The sequence below is a fragment of the Elaeis guineensis genome, chromosome 1 (assembly GCF_000442705.2).
Source record: "Elaeis guineensis isolate ETL-2024a chromosome 1, EG11, whole genome shotgun sequence".
Classification (NCBI taxonomy): domain Eukaryota; kingdom Viridiplantae; phylum Streptophyta; class Magnoliopsida; order Arecales; family Arecaceae; genus Elaeis; species Elaeis guineensis.
In genome coordinates this window covers 122444448-122460806 of record NC_025993.2, presented here as the reverse complement: position 1 = coordinate 122460806, position 16359 = coordinate 122444448, and the positions used below count along the sequence as shown (strand labels likewise).

Genomic DNA, 16359 nt, shown 5'->3' with positions numbered 1-16359 from the left:
AGGGGGACGAGGACGGGATGCGCGCTCCTTCCGAACCCTCTCGAAGGGGAGGTGATAAAAGCGAGCGGGGGCTCTCGAAGTGGGAGGGATGCGAGCGGCGTCGAGCTCCGCTACACCCTCTCGCGACAGCGCTTGCAACTTCGAGTCGACCTGTAGCTGCGTTTCTGATCGTTATTACTTTTATTTTTTAAAAAATAAAAATAAATATTTTATTTTTTTTAATTTTTATTTTAAAAAAATTAATAAGAAATATTTTATTATAAAAAATATTATACTAAAATAATATAATATTATTAGAAATGAATATTATACTAATATAATATAATACTATTTTATTGTTTAAGAATACTATATTAATATAATATAATAAAATAATACTGTATTATTATAAATAGATACTATACTAATATAATGTAATACTATTTTATTGTAAAAAATATTATACTATAATAATATAATATTATAGTATTTTAAAGAATATAAAAATAATTTCAGTCAAAATAGATAGTTGATTTTAATTTATATCTAGAATGTATAGGTATTTATACATAAAACTCATTTGGAGAACTGTTTTGAAGTCAAAAATAGAGCCGAAGATTTATCTCTAGTTCTCTATAAAAGATGTGTATGAATTTTATTTTTTAGAAGAAAAAAAGGACTCCACATCAGAGGATAAAGGAGAGAAAAAAAAAAAGATGGATTGAAAAAAAAGATAGATAAAAGAGAAAAGATAGATGAAAGAGAGGATAGATGGATCCTCCACTATCCTCTTATATATTTGGTGAAATATGAAAGGATGGATTGGAATAATTTTCTTCTCTATTTGGTATAAAGAGAATAATGAATGATATTTGTATAATATTTTTACTACGTTATCTTTTAATAAAAAATAAATAAAGTATCAGAGTTTTATCAAAAAATTAATGATGAATAATTTTATCAACATGAAAATCTATCTCACATGCTTCATCCATCCTTCTTTGTATCCTTCCAACTCAAGAGAATATAGATTGATGGACTAAGATGGATGAAAATCCCTCCTTATCATCTTATCCTAAGATTTTTAAACCAAATGATAGATAGAAACCATCCATTTCTCCAACCTCATCCACTCACTCGCTCATTACCCCAACTAAATATAGGATAACTAACGAAAGAATGATTAATAATGCAAGATGAATTCAAAATTTATCAAAATATTTTGTTTTATAAGTTTAAAAAGTTAGATTGCATAATTCACATTATAATATGCAACATGTACACTTACACTGTACATAACATCCTTTTTGAATCGGGTGGATCTCCCTTCCATCTTCTATCAAAAAAAAATTATGCAATATATACGCACGAGTGGGTGTTTCCAGGTTATTTTAAATATAACTGAATTTTTTTTTTTTTCCATTTGTCATTTTAGATATTGTTGATCACAGCTAACAATGGACCGACAAACTTTGATACATAAGACATGGATTTGTGCCTCAGACCTTCAAACTCTAGTTAATGGTTCAGATGACGAGAAGAGATATCAAGGAAACCTTGTTTAAATAGCAACAAGATGATGTACTAAAAAAAAACCAACAAGATTAGTACATCCATATTTGATTTTCGGATCATGAAAACAATGCCAATAGCACTGCAAGCAGCCAAGTTTTATCATTGGAGACAAACATCCCAGACCACAATAATTTGTAGGCCTTTGCCTTTGGGTCACCACCATTCCGACAGTACCACTGAATAATACCAAAATCATGGACCAGTGCCTTTTTCCACTGCTACAATGATTCACCTCTTGATTATTTCTTCCGTTAAGCACCACCAAGAGTTTCTCACTTTCTTTAGTTTTTGTTCTTAACAGCTGCTGGACGAAGCTTGTACGCCTCATCTAAAAGGTGTGCGCATACAGGTACTCCTCATAATTACAATGCAAACACGGTTGATCAACAGGTATGAAACACAATATGAATGAATCATAACAGCCTCTTTCCTTTTCCTTTTTCCCTTCTATTGTACATTTTTTGTTACAAGAATATTTACAAGACATGAATCAAAATTGTGTGGTACTGCAGCATAGATAATCTCTCAAGAACAGAAATTATATGACAAATCATAAGTGTATGCTCTACTAACTTCTTTGCATGCTGAGGACTTTGGATGTCCAATGAACTCGGGTCTCATAATTCATCATATAAATGACTCAAACTAGGTATGCATGCGGAGAACTCTTGCATCCAAGTCCTGCATATAATGCACCGACTTATTGTTTGAAGCACAGGATCAATGGTAACAAACACCATTTATACCAGCCGAGGATAGTCACATCAGCATGTATTAACCACAAAAAATGTATGAGCTCATACCTGGGAGAAGATGAGCACGGTAACAAGAGATTGCAGCACGAAAAACACTCCTGTTGGCTTCATGCTGCTGTCACACCTTCAACAGCTGTCTCATGAATTAGCATTGTCAGGTTGTCAATTATCAGTAAGGAATAACAAAAGGCAATGCAAAAACATCTGCCGACTCAATTTGCAGTCCCTTGGCCCACACGTGGGATGTCTCTTCAGCCTCAAATGTTGCCCTAGGCTTTGGCCCGGGGGGATTGCTGCTAAACAGCCAGTACTGGTCATCATATTCAGGCCATTCCTCCATTTTTGGAACAGAGTATATCTGGCCAAGAAACTTGGTATCAGGGTGAGGTGGTTTTACAGAAGCTTTGCCATTAGGACTACTTTCTAGAGCAACCAAGGGCCTCAAGTTATCCGTTGATGGTGGAGGTCCTTCAATGCCATTTACCTTGCATTCGTTTGTTTCTAGAACTCTTTCAGCATTGATGTATTTTGTGGTCTCAAGCTTAATGGAAGAATAACCTGTAGCAACATGGTATGACTCCAATGTTCTTCCATTCTCAACATGCAGGTGGTAGGCTAGTGATGGTCTTGGGAGCTTATTAGGCAGCCCATCAATTTCTGTACCCACATGACAAACGAAAAAAACATAAACAGCAAGCACTGCAAGTTGAAGTTTGAATTTATAGAAAACTTCAAAGTGGTTTCTAACTTTCTATATAATTAAATGACAGCATGAATACAGCTCAAGGATCAAATACTCACCATGCAAAAACCCATTTATCTCAAAGTCTTTCCTCTTCTTGATAGTTCCATCAGTACCAGCACATTTTTCATTGGTTTTCTGGGGGGCTACGGGCATGATGATTAGATTGTCTATGCAATCCATTTCTCCACTGCCTTTTGGCTTATCATGTTCTTTATGTATTCTTTCACCTTTATCCCTTTTCTTCTCCTCCTCTTTCTCCTTCTCTTTATGCCTATCTTTGTCCTTCCCTTTGTGTCTCTTCTCCCCACCTCTATGGATGTGCTTGTCTCCCTTTCTGACATTAGCTTCCCTGCTTGCTATCTTCTCCTTCTCTTCAATCTTTTTGCCTGCATCATCTCTTTTCTCCTTCCCTTCAAATTTTTCATCTGCATCCTTCTCAACTGTTTGGTCCAGCTTATCATCTCTTCTTTGTTCTTTATGAAGGAGGTTTTCAACCATTCTGTATCTGTCTTTCACCTTTTCCTTTGCTTCAACATTTTTTTTTGCATCTTTCTCCACTATTCGGTCCATGCTATCATTTTTTCTTTGCTCTTTACCAATGAGCTTTGCAAGCATTTCATACCTATTTTTTGCCATTGTCTTCCTTTCAATCTTCTTATCTGCATCCATCTCCATCGCTTGGCCCAAAGCATCATTTCTTCTAGGCTCTTGAGCAATGAGATTTGTAGCCATTTCATTTCTATTACATCTTTCCTTCTCCAAGGCAATTAAAGCACCGAAGTTCTCAGTCCCTTTCTGAACAGAACCTGCAAAGTTCTCAAGCAATCTCTCTGCTGCCCCTTCATCTTTGATCCTCGTGCCAAATTTCTTTACAATTTTAGGATTTTTAACTTCTTCAGCCTTCCAGCTACCACTCCCGATCTTCTCTTCATTGTGACCTTTGGCCCGTTCTTCAGTTTTCTTATCATCTTCTGTCCTATTCTTCCTATCCCTGTCTTTATCCCTTTTCTTCTCCCTGTGCTTTTCCTTTTCATCCTTCTCTTCTTTGTGCTTATCTCTGCTTCTGTCCTTGTCTTTTCTTTTTTGACCTTCTCTCTGTTCTTTGTCCCTCTTGTCTTTTTTACACTTCTTCTCTTTGTGCTTCTCCTGAAAAATTAGACCCAACACAGGGTCACTTAAAATTTAACCAGAGATGGAAACGTACATTGCTTTCAAAATTAAGATCCTCCCTAAAATAGGTAGTTCCAAAGGTACATTGAAACAGTTACTATAGCAAGTATTATTCATGGGGCAGCTAAAAATTTTGAGAAGAAGTAATAATTACACTGCTTTTAACAACAGAATCACCATAGTTACACAAACTAACGTGTACTATAACTGCAAATAATTAATCCAGACAAGATTCGTAGTGCTTTGAATGAAGGAAAGAAATCAGAAAGAACATCTAAAAGAACAGACATGAAGTAAAACCAGCAAGCCAAGTCCAGATATGCTCACAGAATCGAAAATAATGGTTGATTCAAGTTTTTAAGATCAAACCACAAACTCACTGCAAAACATTTGAATGGCGACGTTGGTGCATTATGCCTAAAAAATTAAGTCAAAGCATTACTCAAACAACAAAATTTCACTAAGAGTTGACATACTCAGCAAGAGATAACTATCTATTTTTTAAAAGCATAGGGAATCTCCTAGTTTTCTGCTGCCAAGAAAGAAAGATTCATCTGGAGAATCTTAATTACATAGTGAATCATGGCCCAATTATCACGGATTTAGTATTCTATCCTCCATTTGTAATTATGTAATTCCTTAAGATATACAAACAATTAGTGGACCTTGACTGAAAATTTTGAGCCTCAATTCCTGGATAAAGGATGATAAATTTTGACGCATATCATTTATATAAAAGATCAACAGCCCATATGAGTTAACATGTACATAAATATAAACACATTGACTATCCAAATATGGACCATCTGCACCTGGAAATGGAACAATCTGATGCACATTATGACATGTCCCTCACATTGAATCAGAGCATTTATCTGCAAGTATTTTACTAACAGAAAGCTTAAGAGTCCATTTTTCTAAAGGATCTTCCTCTTTGGAAAATCTAGGACTGTAAAGAGGTTCCTAGCAGTCTATCAGATAAAACCAACTAGAAACAGTGTCGAAGATTTAGCTGTCCTCTCTTTTGAACTAATTAGATATAGATGCAGTAGACTAGTAGTTCTCCACCTATATATCCAAATTCCCAACAAAGGTTACAATAGAGGGGACAAAAATATTTCACTAACGTATATCTAACTTTATTCTGTATATTCATTGAAAAATTTCTTTCTTTCTAGGCTAATGTGCACCAAGTTTTATTGCTTTATGACACAAGACACTTCCCTTGTGGAGCTCATACAAGCACAACTATAGTACTCAAAATATTGATGAGGATTTTACTCATCTCTACTATACAAAGTGGTAATAGGGGGCAGCCATTGTGAAAGCCACCTTGTGTGCATATGTGACATGTCCATAATACCATACCAATACTTTGGGAAGCATCACCAAGGGCTATCGACACACACCCTATTTACAGAAAACAACCTAAAAGATCACGGTTCTTAGGTTCAAATAGTATTAAGGAGATGTAGTTAAGCACGGTGCTGGAACATCAACTTCTCTGAAACCTTCCTTCTTCCATAGATGGGATGCAGTTATACATTTTGGTACAGAATGCTTTAAATAAATAAGAGATTGATCAAACGGTGCCCTGGGATAAGAAGTAATCTGGTAAAGGAAGAACACTTGCTGTTTTCTCAATATCTGTATATATCAAATAGCCATGACATGATAGGTACAATTGGATCATCCTCTCTATCAAGTCATTCGATGATTTCATTAGTAACGAACACAGACAACCTTCAGCTGTTAAAGGCTTAAAGCTACAAAAGCATTTGAGAACCTTACAGCTTCAGTTTGGAAAACTGGCCTAACTGATTTGGATCAGATCATGAGCAAGTGGCCCATCTTATAAATTATATGATTGCACAAAACTTATAGCCAGCAACAGCACCACTTGGAGACATGATATTGAGGATGTCCAATCTATGATGACCGCTTGATGGTACCTGGGAAAGCAAGAGCCCTTGCTGGTCTCCCAACATGGTGATTAAACAGACAAGCTAAAAGAAACAAGGAATAAGCATTCAACATGCTATCCTGTAAAGCAGCAATACACACACACACACACACACACACTTTCTTGACCTATGCCAACAGATTCCTTTATTAGCATCCTGGTGAGCTTCTCTCCTCCTTTCTAAGAAAGATATTGTGGGAGAGCAGATAGTAGGTAAACCTAATGCTTATGCCTCATCATTACCAAGACATCATGTAAAGCCCATGCTCGTTCTCCTGCAAGTATGAATGCTGATCTCTTTATTTTTTCCTAACTATTTCTGTTACCTCAACTAGTTTCCAAGATAACCTACCATCAACGTTGTCAAGCACCATGAAAGCTAAAAGAGAACCCCCAAAAAAGCTTGGGGTAGTAACTACGCTCCATACACTCGAATTGGGTTGGTTTTCAATTTTAATCTTTTTAAATAGCCAAGCATCATATTGGATTACATGTCCATTCAGACCTTTTTGATCCATGCCTTAACTGACCTCCATTAGATATGCTTATGAAAAAGATCTTCAAGTGTGAATCATTTTAAATAATTTTACCTATACAAAGGTCATAATAGACAGAAGAGGACAAAACATATTCATATTCAGCAGGGTGAAATAACTGCAATCACAACTGAAAAGTTATTTCTGAGTCAGAAAGCCATATCACATCTTCAGATTCTCATTTACAGCATCAATCCAGTTCAGAAAAAGTTTGCCTCTCCAAGTTTATGACCCTTCACTTCCAATCAAAATCACAGCCCAACAAACTCTTCTCTAAGAAACATTCAGAAACTTGATAGCTAGTGATGGAGATTATTGTCAAGAATAGGCATATGCTAGTGATATATCATCGGAGATTCATTTCAGCAGGGCCACAACCAACAAATACTCAAAAAGCCAAGTCATATCTTCAGATTCTTATTTGCAACATCAATTCATGTCAGAAAAGTTTGCCCATCCAATTTTATGGTCCTTAAACTCTGATCAAAACCACCGCCCGACAAACTCTTCTCTAAGAAACATTCTAAAACTTGATATCTAGTGATGGAGATTATTGTCAAGAATAGGAATATGCGGGCGACATGTGCTGATATGCACAAGATAGAATTCTAAGATTCCTAGAAAATAGATTAAACTCCAGAAAGGTAAGGATATTAAAACCTATGTGCAGAAGATGCTATAACATAAGCATCAAATTCACAAATTTTAGCACTGGTAAAGCATACAGTAAGAGCAAGGATTTAAGTCCTACTGTAGTGGATGATACCATTGGTTCAATGCCATGTTGACAGGAAACTGGAACCCTGGAGACCTGTAGGATGCTGGCTCTCTTGAACTAGGACATTCTAGTTTGTCCCACTCCATCCCGGTGTATCCCGACCTGTCTTGCTTTGTTTTGCTGTATCCCAAATGTCAGGACACGCCAGGATGGACAGGTGCAATCTCTTTTCTCTTCTTCTTCTTGTTCTTATTGGCTGCTTTGGTATGTCCCAGTCTGTACCTCTGCATCCTAGCACCATACTGTCCCACAGTCAAACCCGAACAATGCCTGATACTGAAATTTAAACCCTTTAGTATGAGTATGAACTACTTTGACAAAGAATACTAGCATAGAAACTTGCCAGCAAAAAAATAATTAGCTCTCTTCCCATTCATCAAAGCTCTATAAATACCTATTAGGGAGAATTTCTTAATCTAGTTCATTACAGCCCTATGAATACCTATTAGGAAGAATATTCTAACCTCTTCAGGTCACCTTGTACTGCCTACAAGATCTATCACATCAACTTCCGTGATAGCATGACAGCAAGACAGGATAAGTTTTTGTGCTGCAGCAAGATGACTCTGTTAAATCAGAAGTCTAAAAGGTAGGCCCCCAAAAATGTATTGTATTTTGGACTAAAAGTTCTCTAGAGCTGCAAATGTATATAAAAAAGGGAGGTGAATAAAAACACAGTTTTAGACTAGTTAATCAGACTATTAGTTCATGTAATCTGTTCGTCTACTTGACATTTCCAAAACAAGTTTCAGTTGAAGTGCCAGAAAAATCTAAGCTTTATGAAGATAGGTGAATAATGACAATAAAATTCACAACTAAGAGAAAGAACCCAAAGATGGGCAACTTAAAGATGGGGAACCTAGAACATGTTGACAGCCAAACTTATTGCTTCCAAATTAGTGATAGCAAAATCAACAAAAAATGGGGAGGTAAACAGCCAAGAAACCTAGAATATGTTGGCCAAACTTGTTGATTCCACATTAGTGATAGCAAAATCAATAAAATTAGGCAGGTGAGCATGATGAACCATGACAAAGGGGGTGGCCCAGTGCAACAGATTCCTACTATTCCAAGGTATGGAGATGGTTAGATGTACACAGCCTTACCCCCATATGCGAAGAGACTATTTCCATGTTTCAAATCCGTGGCCTCTAGGTCATGATAGAATAATGTTACCATCATGCCAAGGCTCACACACTAACATGAGGAGGCATGACTAACTCAATAGCAGTAATAAACTTTATGGTTAGCTAACAAAGCAAAAAAGTGCATTCTGATTCACCTTCCATTACAATTTCCTGAAAACAAAGACTTTGGCTGATATATTTATCAGTTATAATATAAACTATTAAGGTTTGGGGAAGGAGTTCTTTGAGAATGAAATTTTACAGCTACAACAATAGTGTAACTCACTCTAACCATCCATATACTTTTCAGAGAAGATGTTCCCACAATGGTTTAAGCAAATAGAATATGATGCAGTTGTTAACTCCTTCAATTTCTCTCTTATCATTGAGTGCATACACTTTATTTTGAGATTAGGATTAATAGAGTGTTGGCTGCCCACATCTTGGAAATGCAGATGTTGAATCATTAAACATGTTACACAAGACAAAAGAAATTGGATATTGCATCTAATTAACATGAGGCATAATAGCTTCAACAATTAAAATAAAGCAGCATTATCATGGAAATAATTCCACTACCTTACATTTATTTGCTTGTGCATGTTTGTTTAGGACTTCTACTACAAAGCTATATAAGGCATAGGTTCTAAGACACATCGTATCTATTGGAAAGTAGGTTGTATTTTCCTAATTAGCTACTCTAATTAGGGATAGTAAAGGTGGCTATGGGCTATGATGTTTTCTTGTAAAAGAAAAAGTTATTGTATATAATGGGGACTACTACACCCCATACATCATGGAAAAAAAAAAAAAAATTATATTCTATTTTTCTCTCGTATATTCCTTCTTCTTTTTCAACTTGGTATCAGAGCTATGTTCTGATCCGGTCCATCATCTCTTCGTCATCCCACCGTCCATACGATCACCCCGTTTCTCCTCTTCCCTCCTTCGCCCAGTCTCCTCTTCCAGATCTCTTCTTCTCTCGCACGATCACCCCGTTTCTCCTCTTCCTATTTTCTTCTCTTCTTCTCCGCTAACATTCTTTGTCTCCACAACACCACCACCCTCGTCTTTTTCGGCTCCGCCGTCCGTGCCGCAACTCCTCTGATCCGTGCCGCATCCGTCTTCTACCCGGCCACCGCCGTCCGCCGTCCCGTTCGATTCGTGCAGAAAAAAAGAAAAAAAAAGTGAGGTGGTGATCCTTTTTTGAGTTCATTTGAAGATGTTAGGCGGTTTCACTAAGGAGAAGTTGGAGAAGGCAATAAATAAGTGAGGTGGTGATTCTTTTTTGAGTTCATTTAAAGATGTCAGGCAGTTTCACTAAGGAAGAGTTGGAAAAAGCAATAAGTGAGGTGGTGACTCGTGCCTCTACTTCTCGATCTGGGATAGATAATCCTTCTCTTCAGATCAGTTCTGTTCGACTGAACAGACCCCTCACTTATCTTTTATGGGCCAGAAATGTACAGCTGTTCATCAAAGCCTATAATTTAGAGGGTTTTCTCACCGGGGCTAAACTGTAGCCACCAATGGGAGACACTGTTTTTGTGCAATGGGAGTCGAAGAACTCACTTGTGATGGCCTAGCTAATCAACTCCATGGTGCCCTCAGTTGCTAACACAACTCAAGCTTTTGAGCTCAAACGTAAGATGCATGCACTCAAGCAGGGCGAACTTTTTATCACCGCTTATATGGCAGAACTTCAACGTTTATGGTCAAAACTGAATTTTTATCACCCCTTCAAGGCCAGTTGTGCTAATGATGTTGCTGAGTTCAAAAAATTTACAAATGATGAGCGAATCTTTGATTTTTTTGCAGACCTCAATGAAGAATTTGACCCAATTAGAGTTCAAATTTTGGGTCGAAGTTTTGATCTGTCTTCTCTCAATCAGATCTTCTCACTAATTCTAAGTGAAGAAACTCGTCGACATGTGATGATTGCCTCCTCTGCTGATACTGTCCGTTCTGCGATGGTCACTCAACCACAATCACAGCCGCACGGTAGAAGTGATCGAGATATGCAGATATGCTCCTATTGCAACAAACCGGGACACATCTGTGATACATGCTGGCAATTACATGGTCGTCCTTCATCTGGTCAGAGTTGTGGTAGAGGTCGGCGAGGTGGTGGGCACTCTGGAGGAGCAATCGACCGTGGTCAGACCAATTTTTCTGAGGTCCATAATGCTACTTCATCTGTTTCAACTCCTCTGTCTATCACAGTTTCGTCTGTTTCTGTTACTCCATCTACTGATGTTAGAGGTTCTTTGTCTATGGAGGAACTGCAGACCCTATGTTACATTCTGGCCAGACTGAACACTTCTTCTAGCAATACCTCTTCATCTGCTACAGGTTTGTTTAGTGATTCTTTCAGTCTTTCTTCCATTTTTCATTTCCATTTTGCACAAACTAGTTCTTATACTTCTGATAGTGGTAGTGCACTTACTGTCTTAGATATTTCTCAATATTGGATCCTAGACTCAGGAGCTACTAGTCACATGACAGGACAAATCCAAATTATTCGTATCATATTCACCTTGCTCTGATCGGGATAAAGTACGTATAGCTGATGGATCTTTCTCCACCATGACATTGTCCTCAGTTTTACATGTTTCTAATTTTTCTACTAATCTCCTCTCTATAAGCTCCATTACAACTGCTTTAAATTGCAAAGTAACATTTTTTTCCACCATTGTATTCTACGGGAGCTGACAATGGGAGAGACGATTGGGTATGGTAGAATACATGACGGACTTTATTATCTGACTGGAAGAGAACAGAAAAGTAATCTGGAGACTGGCTTGGTTGTCTCTTCTTTCGAGAATGCTGTGCATGAACTCCAGTTATAACATCGTAGGCTTGATCATCTTTCTTTCTCTGTGTTAGCAAGACTCTTTCCTAGTTTATATAATATCTGTGACAAGCATAAATTGGTTTATGATGTATGTGAGTTTGCTAAACACACACGAACTATTTATCCTATTTCTAGCACTCGAAGTATTAAGATCTTTGATGTTATTCACTCTGATGTGTGGGGGCCATGTAGTACTGTTTTTCTTTCTGTACATCGATACTTTATTACATTTATTGATTGTCATAGTAGAGTGACCTGGGTTTATCTACTAAAGACGAAGGATGAGGTTCTTAAATGCTTCAAGGAGTTCTACAAGTTTGTAAATACTCAATTTAATGCCACAATCAAAAATCTAAGATCTGATAACGGCATTGAGTACATGAATAGGGAGTTCCATGAGTATTTAGCTACTCATGGGATTGTCCATCAAACTACATGTGTCGATACGTCTGTTCAGAATGGTGTTGCTGAACGTAAAAATCGACACTTATTGAAAGTAGCTCAATCTGTCTTTCATTATGAGGGTTCCTAAATTTCTTTAGAGTGAGGCGGTTCTTACTGCAGCTTATCTTATTAATCGGATGCCTCTTCGAGCTTTAGACTATCGCACGCCACTTGAGTGCCTACAAAGAGTATCTTCTTTTGTTATACCTCCTTGGATATTTGGGTGTGTGTGCTTTATCCGAGATCATCGATCTATGATTGGTAAACTTGATCCTTGAGCTCTCAAGTGTGTTTTTGTTGGCTATTCTACCACTCAAAAGGGATACAAATACTATTACCCTTTCAAACGACGTATGTTGGTCAGTATGAATGTGACATTTCGAGAGTCTGAGGTATTCTTTAGCAGTGATCCCGTAGATGTGCCCACCAATCAACCTACTATTGTATCTGACTTTTTCTTCTCTCCCTGTGTTTTGTCTGATTTCACCGATCGTGAGGAGTCTGAGGAGCAGGAGCAATCAGATAGTAATTCTGTAGATAGTAATTCTGATCAACAGGGGGAGCAGCAGTCTTTTTCACATGTTACAGAGCCTGTTATGGAGTCTGGTATGCATTCTCTGACTACTCAACAGTCTCCTTCAGAGTCGGCTTCAATATATTCTTTCCCCAATAATAATGACAATAACATTCCTTTAACTGATTTACATCTTCCTATTGCTCATAGAAAAATTTCTCGTTCACATATTATTCCTCCTCGTTACCGTCATGATATTGCTGATTTTGTTTCCTATGAGTCTCTTTCACCTTCATATAGATCTTTTATTGCATCTCTGACTTCTATCTCTGTTCCCTCGCACTGGAAGGATGCTATGGCAGATCGAAAATGGAAGGAGGCAATGTTTGAGGAGATGAAGGCCTTGGCCAAGAACAATACATGAGAACTTGTTCCATTACCTGCTGAAAAATAAGCTGTTGGCTGCAGATGGGTTTTTACAGTGAAACAAACTCCAGAGAGGACTGTTGATCACTATAAAGCGCGATTGGTAGCAAAAGATTATACTCAGACATATGGAATAAACTATGATGAAACCTTTGCTCTAGTTGCGAAAATCAACTCTGTGAGGACCCTAATTTCTTGTGCGGCTAATCTTGGCTGGAGTCTTTCTCAATTAGATGTTAAGAACGCTTTTTTATATGGAGATCTTCAAGAGGAGGTGTACATGAAAATTTCTCCAGGTTTCTCTAGTGCTGCAACTGCTGGAAAGGCGTGTCAACTGCATCGCTCATTTTATGGCTTGAAACAGTCACTTCGGATTTGATTTGATCGATTCCAATGCGCAATACCAGAAATGGATTATCAACAAAGTAATGCCGATCATACTATATTTTTTAAGCATAACAGTGGGAAGGTTGCAGTTTTAATAGTGTACATTGATAATATAATTCTGACAGATGATGATCTTTCAGAGATTGATTGTCTAAAGACTCGTTTAGCTTAGTCATTTAAAGTCAAAGATCTTAATCCTTTGAGATACTTTCTTGGGATTGAAGTTGCTAGATCATCTCATGGTATTTTTCTTTCTCAGCGAAAGTATGTGCTTGACTTACTGACAGAAACATGCATGTTGGGTTGTAAACTTGCAGCTACTCCCATCGAGCAAAACCATCGTCTCATGGCAGATGGTGGTACTCCAGTTGATCGGGAGAGATATCAACGCCTAGTGGGACGACTGATTTATCTTTTTCATACTCGTCCTGACATCACTTTTGCTGTTAGTATCGTGAGTTAGTATATGCACGATCCTCATGAGAGACATCAGGAAGCTACCTATCGGATTGTGCGTTATCTTAAAGGGTGTCCTGGACGTGGTCTTCTGTTTTCTCGTCATGAACACCTTAAGATCAAGGGGTAAACTAATGCTAACTGGACTGGAGCTCTGGATGATAGAAAGTCTGCCTCAGATTATTGTACTTTTTTTGATGGTAATCTTGTGACATGACGCAATAAGAAGCAGGATGTGGTTGCTCGTTCCAGTACAGAGACTGAATATCGGGCCTTAGCTCAAGGGATCTGTGAAGTTATATGATCAAAACAATTTCTGACTGAGTTACATCTTTTTTGATCTTCTCCTATGTTTCTCTTCTGTGATAATAAGACAGCCATTAATATGGCTAATAATTCTGTTCAGCATGATCGGACGAAGCATATTGAGGTTAATCGATATTTTATTAAAGAAAAGCTAGAGCAGCGTGTTATCTGCCTTTCTTTTAGCAAATCCTCTGAACAACTAGCTGATATTTATATGAAAGGGCTTAGCACTTTAATTTTTAGATTTATCTGTAACAAGATAGGACTCCATGATATCTTCGCTCCATCTTGAGGGAGAGTGTTGGAAAGTAGGTTGTATTTTCCTAATTAGCTGCTCTAATTAGGGATGGTAAAGATAGCTATGGGCTATAATGTTTCCTTGTAAAAGAAAAGGTTATTGTATATAATGGGGACTACTCCACCCCATACATCATGGAAAATAAAAAAAAAATTCTATTCTATTTTTCTCCCGTATATTCCTTCTCCTTTTTCAACTGTATCTAACATTATGAATTAAAGCAAGAAGAGATGAGATGAGGCATGAAGATGTCAAGAATGTGGAAAAAGTATTTAACAATGAAAATGTTAAGTCTCTTAATTAATCAAATATTGAAACCTGCAAAAAGAGTTGTAACCAAGATTGGCTGTAATCAGTCAGAGAAAAGCATGACATGTTCTTACTGCTCAGCATCTGCAGCAAAATGTCAACCATCTTGATCATCAATCAACCTGCTAAGCTTTGTTGGAATTTCTGTTACCATGACCACACAGGTAGAACTTGAAATATATGTGGACCAGCAAACATGCAAGTATGAGCGTGAAAAACACATTGTAATTTATGGTATGATTCACAGAAGTTCCAATGTTATCAAGTCGTCTGTGCTCAAGCTTGCCGTTATCCTTTATGGTCACAGAATCAATCAAATAATCCAATGTTATATGGTAATTAACATTATAATTAGCATAAATTGATAATACATCTTTACCACATCAAATTTTGACTGTTACAATAGTATAACTATCAATAAAATATAATTAGCAATAAATGGTAAATAATCAAGAGATCAGCCAAAGAAATGATGGCAACATATCATAAAGGATGAACCTTTGCTAGTAAATCTATGTAATCACTCCTTGGCTTCTTTTCATATCCTGGCGGTGGAAAAGGGAAGCAGCGAGACATTGCACACTAACCCCAGATCTGCAAAGAGTCCTACTTTCCAGTACAGTTGTTCCAGTAAGTCAGCGGACCACCAACCCTGCTCTGGTCCATGCATCATAGCCCTACACTCATTTCCAGCTTCAAAATTGCACCATTTCCATATGCCGCAACCCACTGTCCCAAGAAGCCAAGGGAGAACCAAAAACCTCCAAGCTGAGAGAAACTGGACAGACCTTGCTGCAGATAGCAATTACTACATGAACCCGACAACAAATCCTCCAGATAAATTCTAATTCCCGAACTTATCACCGTGCAAACCCAAATGGAAGTCTCAAGAAACTCACAACGCCCAACAGCGTTAGCTAAAATCCTTCAAGGAGGTGAGCACCAGCCGATAATGGATCCAAAAGCAAATTGCGAAGAGAATTACCAACTCCCTACTATGAAGTGTGCCCCCCAATGGAATCCGAGATATCCGTGAGTGGTTTTGCACGGAAATCCGGTACTTGGCTTTCACCACCCGAACACCAACAAATGCTCAAAGAAGCTCAGTCGCAGCGATAGCGATAGTGGAAACACCAGAATTGGAGGAAAACCACCAGAATTTTAAAGTGAAGTCTTCTTCCATGGCCCGGAAAAACGACTGCCATCTCACGGCAGACGATGTCTTAATGGGGAACAAAAAGAAGAGCGAACCACGCACCAACCGCCCGGCCACCGGAAAAATCCACGCCGAGATGGCTCATCATCCAAACTGCAAGCCTGATCAACCAATCCACGCACTGAAAGGTGGCGATCGAATAGCGCAAACCGTAGAGGAAAAGCGAGCAAGAAGAGAAACCCTAGGGCGGAGATTGGTGGAGGGAAGGGAGGAGAGGAGGGATCGAGAGATTAAGGAAAGAGATCGCCAGGCTTCAAATGGGATGAGAAAGTGTGAAGAAAGGAAACGAAAATCCTCTCCACTCACACTGTCTTCTCTCTCTAAGTCTATTTCTCTGGACACACAGCTTTAATTTTGTTCCTTTTTGGGATCTAATAGGTCCCTCTCTCTTTCTTCTGATCAAACACCCAGGGGGACGGAGAAAGGGTCCAGGGGGAAGGCATTTAGTATACGAGGGAACCGCGACGGTGGAAAAACATAAAAAGTTTTTTTAATAGATTAATTCCCGATTTTTTTTAATATTT

At 38.0% G+C, this 16359-nt stretch overlaps 1 protein-coding gene across 3 annotated transcripts; it reads right to left on the bottom strand.

Moving 5' to 3' along the window:
• Positions 1-1959: 1959 nt before the first annotated feature.
• LOC105038872 (uncharacterized) lies at positions 1960-16270 on the bottom strand. 3 transcript variants are annotated; one of them, XM_073261615.1, is made up of 5 exons: positions 15118-16270; positions 7490-7777; positions 3111-4200; positions 2358-2966; positions 1960-2235 (listed from the first exon to the last, which is right to left on the bottom strand). In XM_073261615.1, exons 2-4 carry the CDS (start codon positions 7490-7492, stop codon positions 2479-2481), a joined length of 1581 nt encoding a protein of 526 aa, XP_073117716.1. In that variant the 5' UTR covers positions 7493-7777; positions 15118-16270; the 3' UTR covers positions 1960-2235; positions 2358-2478. The 3 variants fall into 3 exon arrangements, with proteins under 3 accessions (XP_073117716.1, XP_073117720.1, XP_010913091.2); XM_073261619.1 differs by lacking the exon at positions 7490-7777 and having other exon boundaries at positions 2358-2667; positions 2794-2966; XM_010914789.4 differs by lacking the exon at positions 7490-7777 and having other exon boundaries at positions 15118-16269.
• Between the last annotated feature and the right edge of the window lie 89 nt (positions 16271-16359).

Excerpts from the sequence above, each read along its gene's own strand:
- LOC105038872 (XM_010914789.4), bottom strand. The coding sequence starts at position 15,195 with ATGTCTCGCTGCTTCCCTTTTCCACCGCCAGGATATGAAAAGAAGCCA. Across the intron at positions 4,201-15,117 it reads ACATAGATTTACTAGCAAAG|GAGAAGCACAAAGAGAAGAA; the intron begins GTTCATCCTTTA and ends CTAATTTTTCAG. Across the intron at positions 2,967-3,110 it reads GATAAATGGGTTTTTGCATG|AAATTGATGGGCTGCCTAAT; the intron begins GTGAGTATTTGA and ends ATGTGGGTACAG.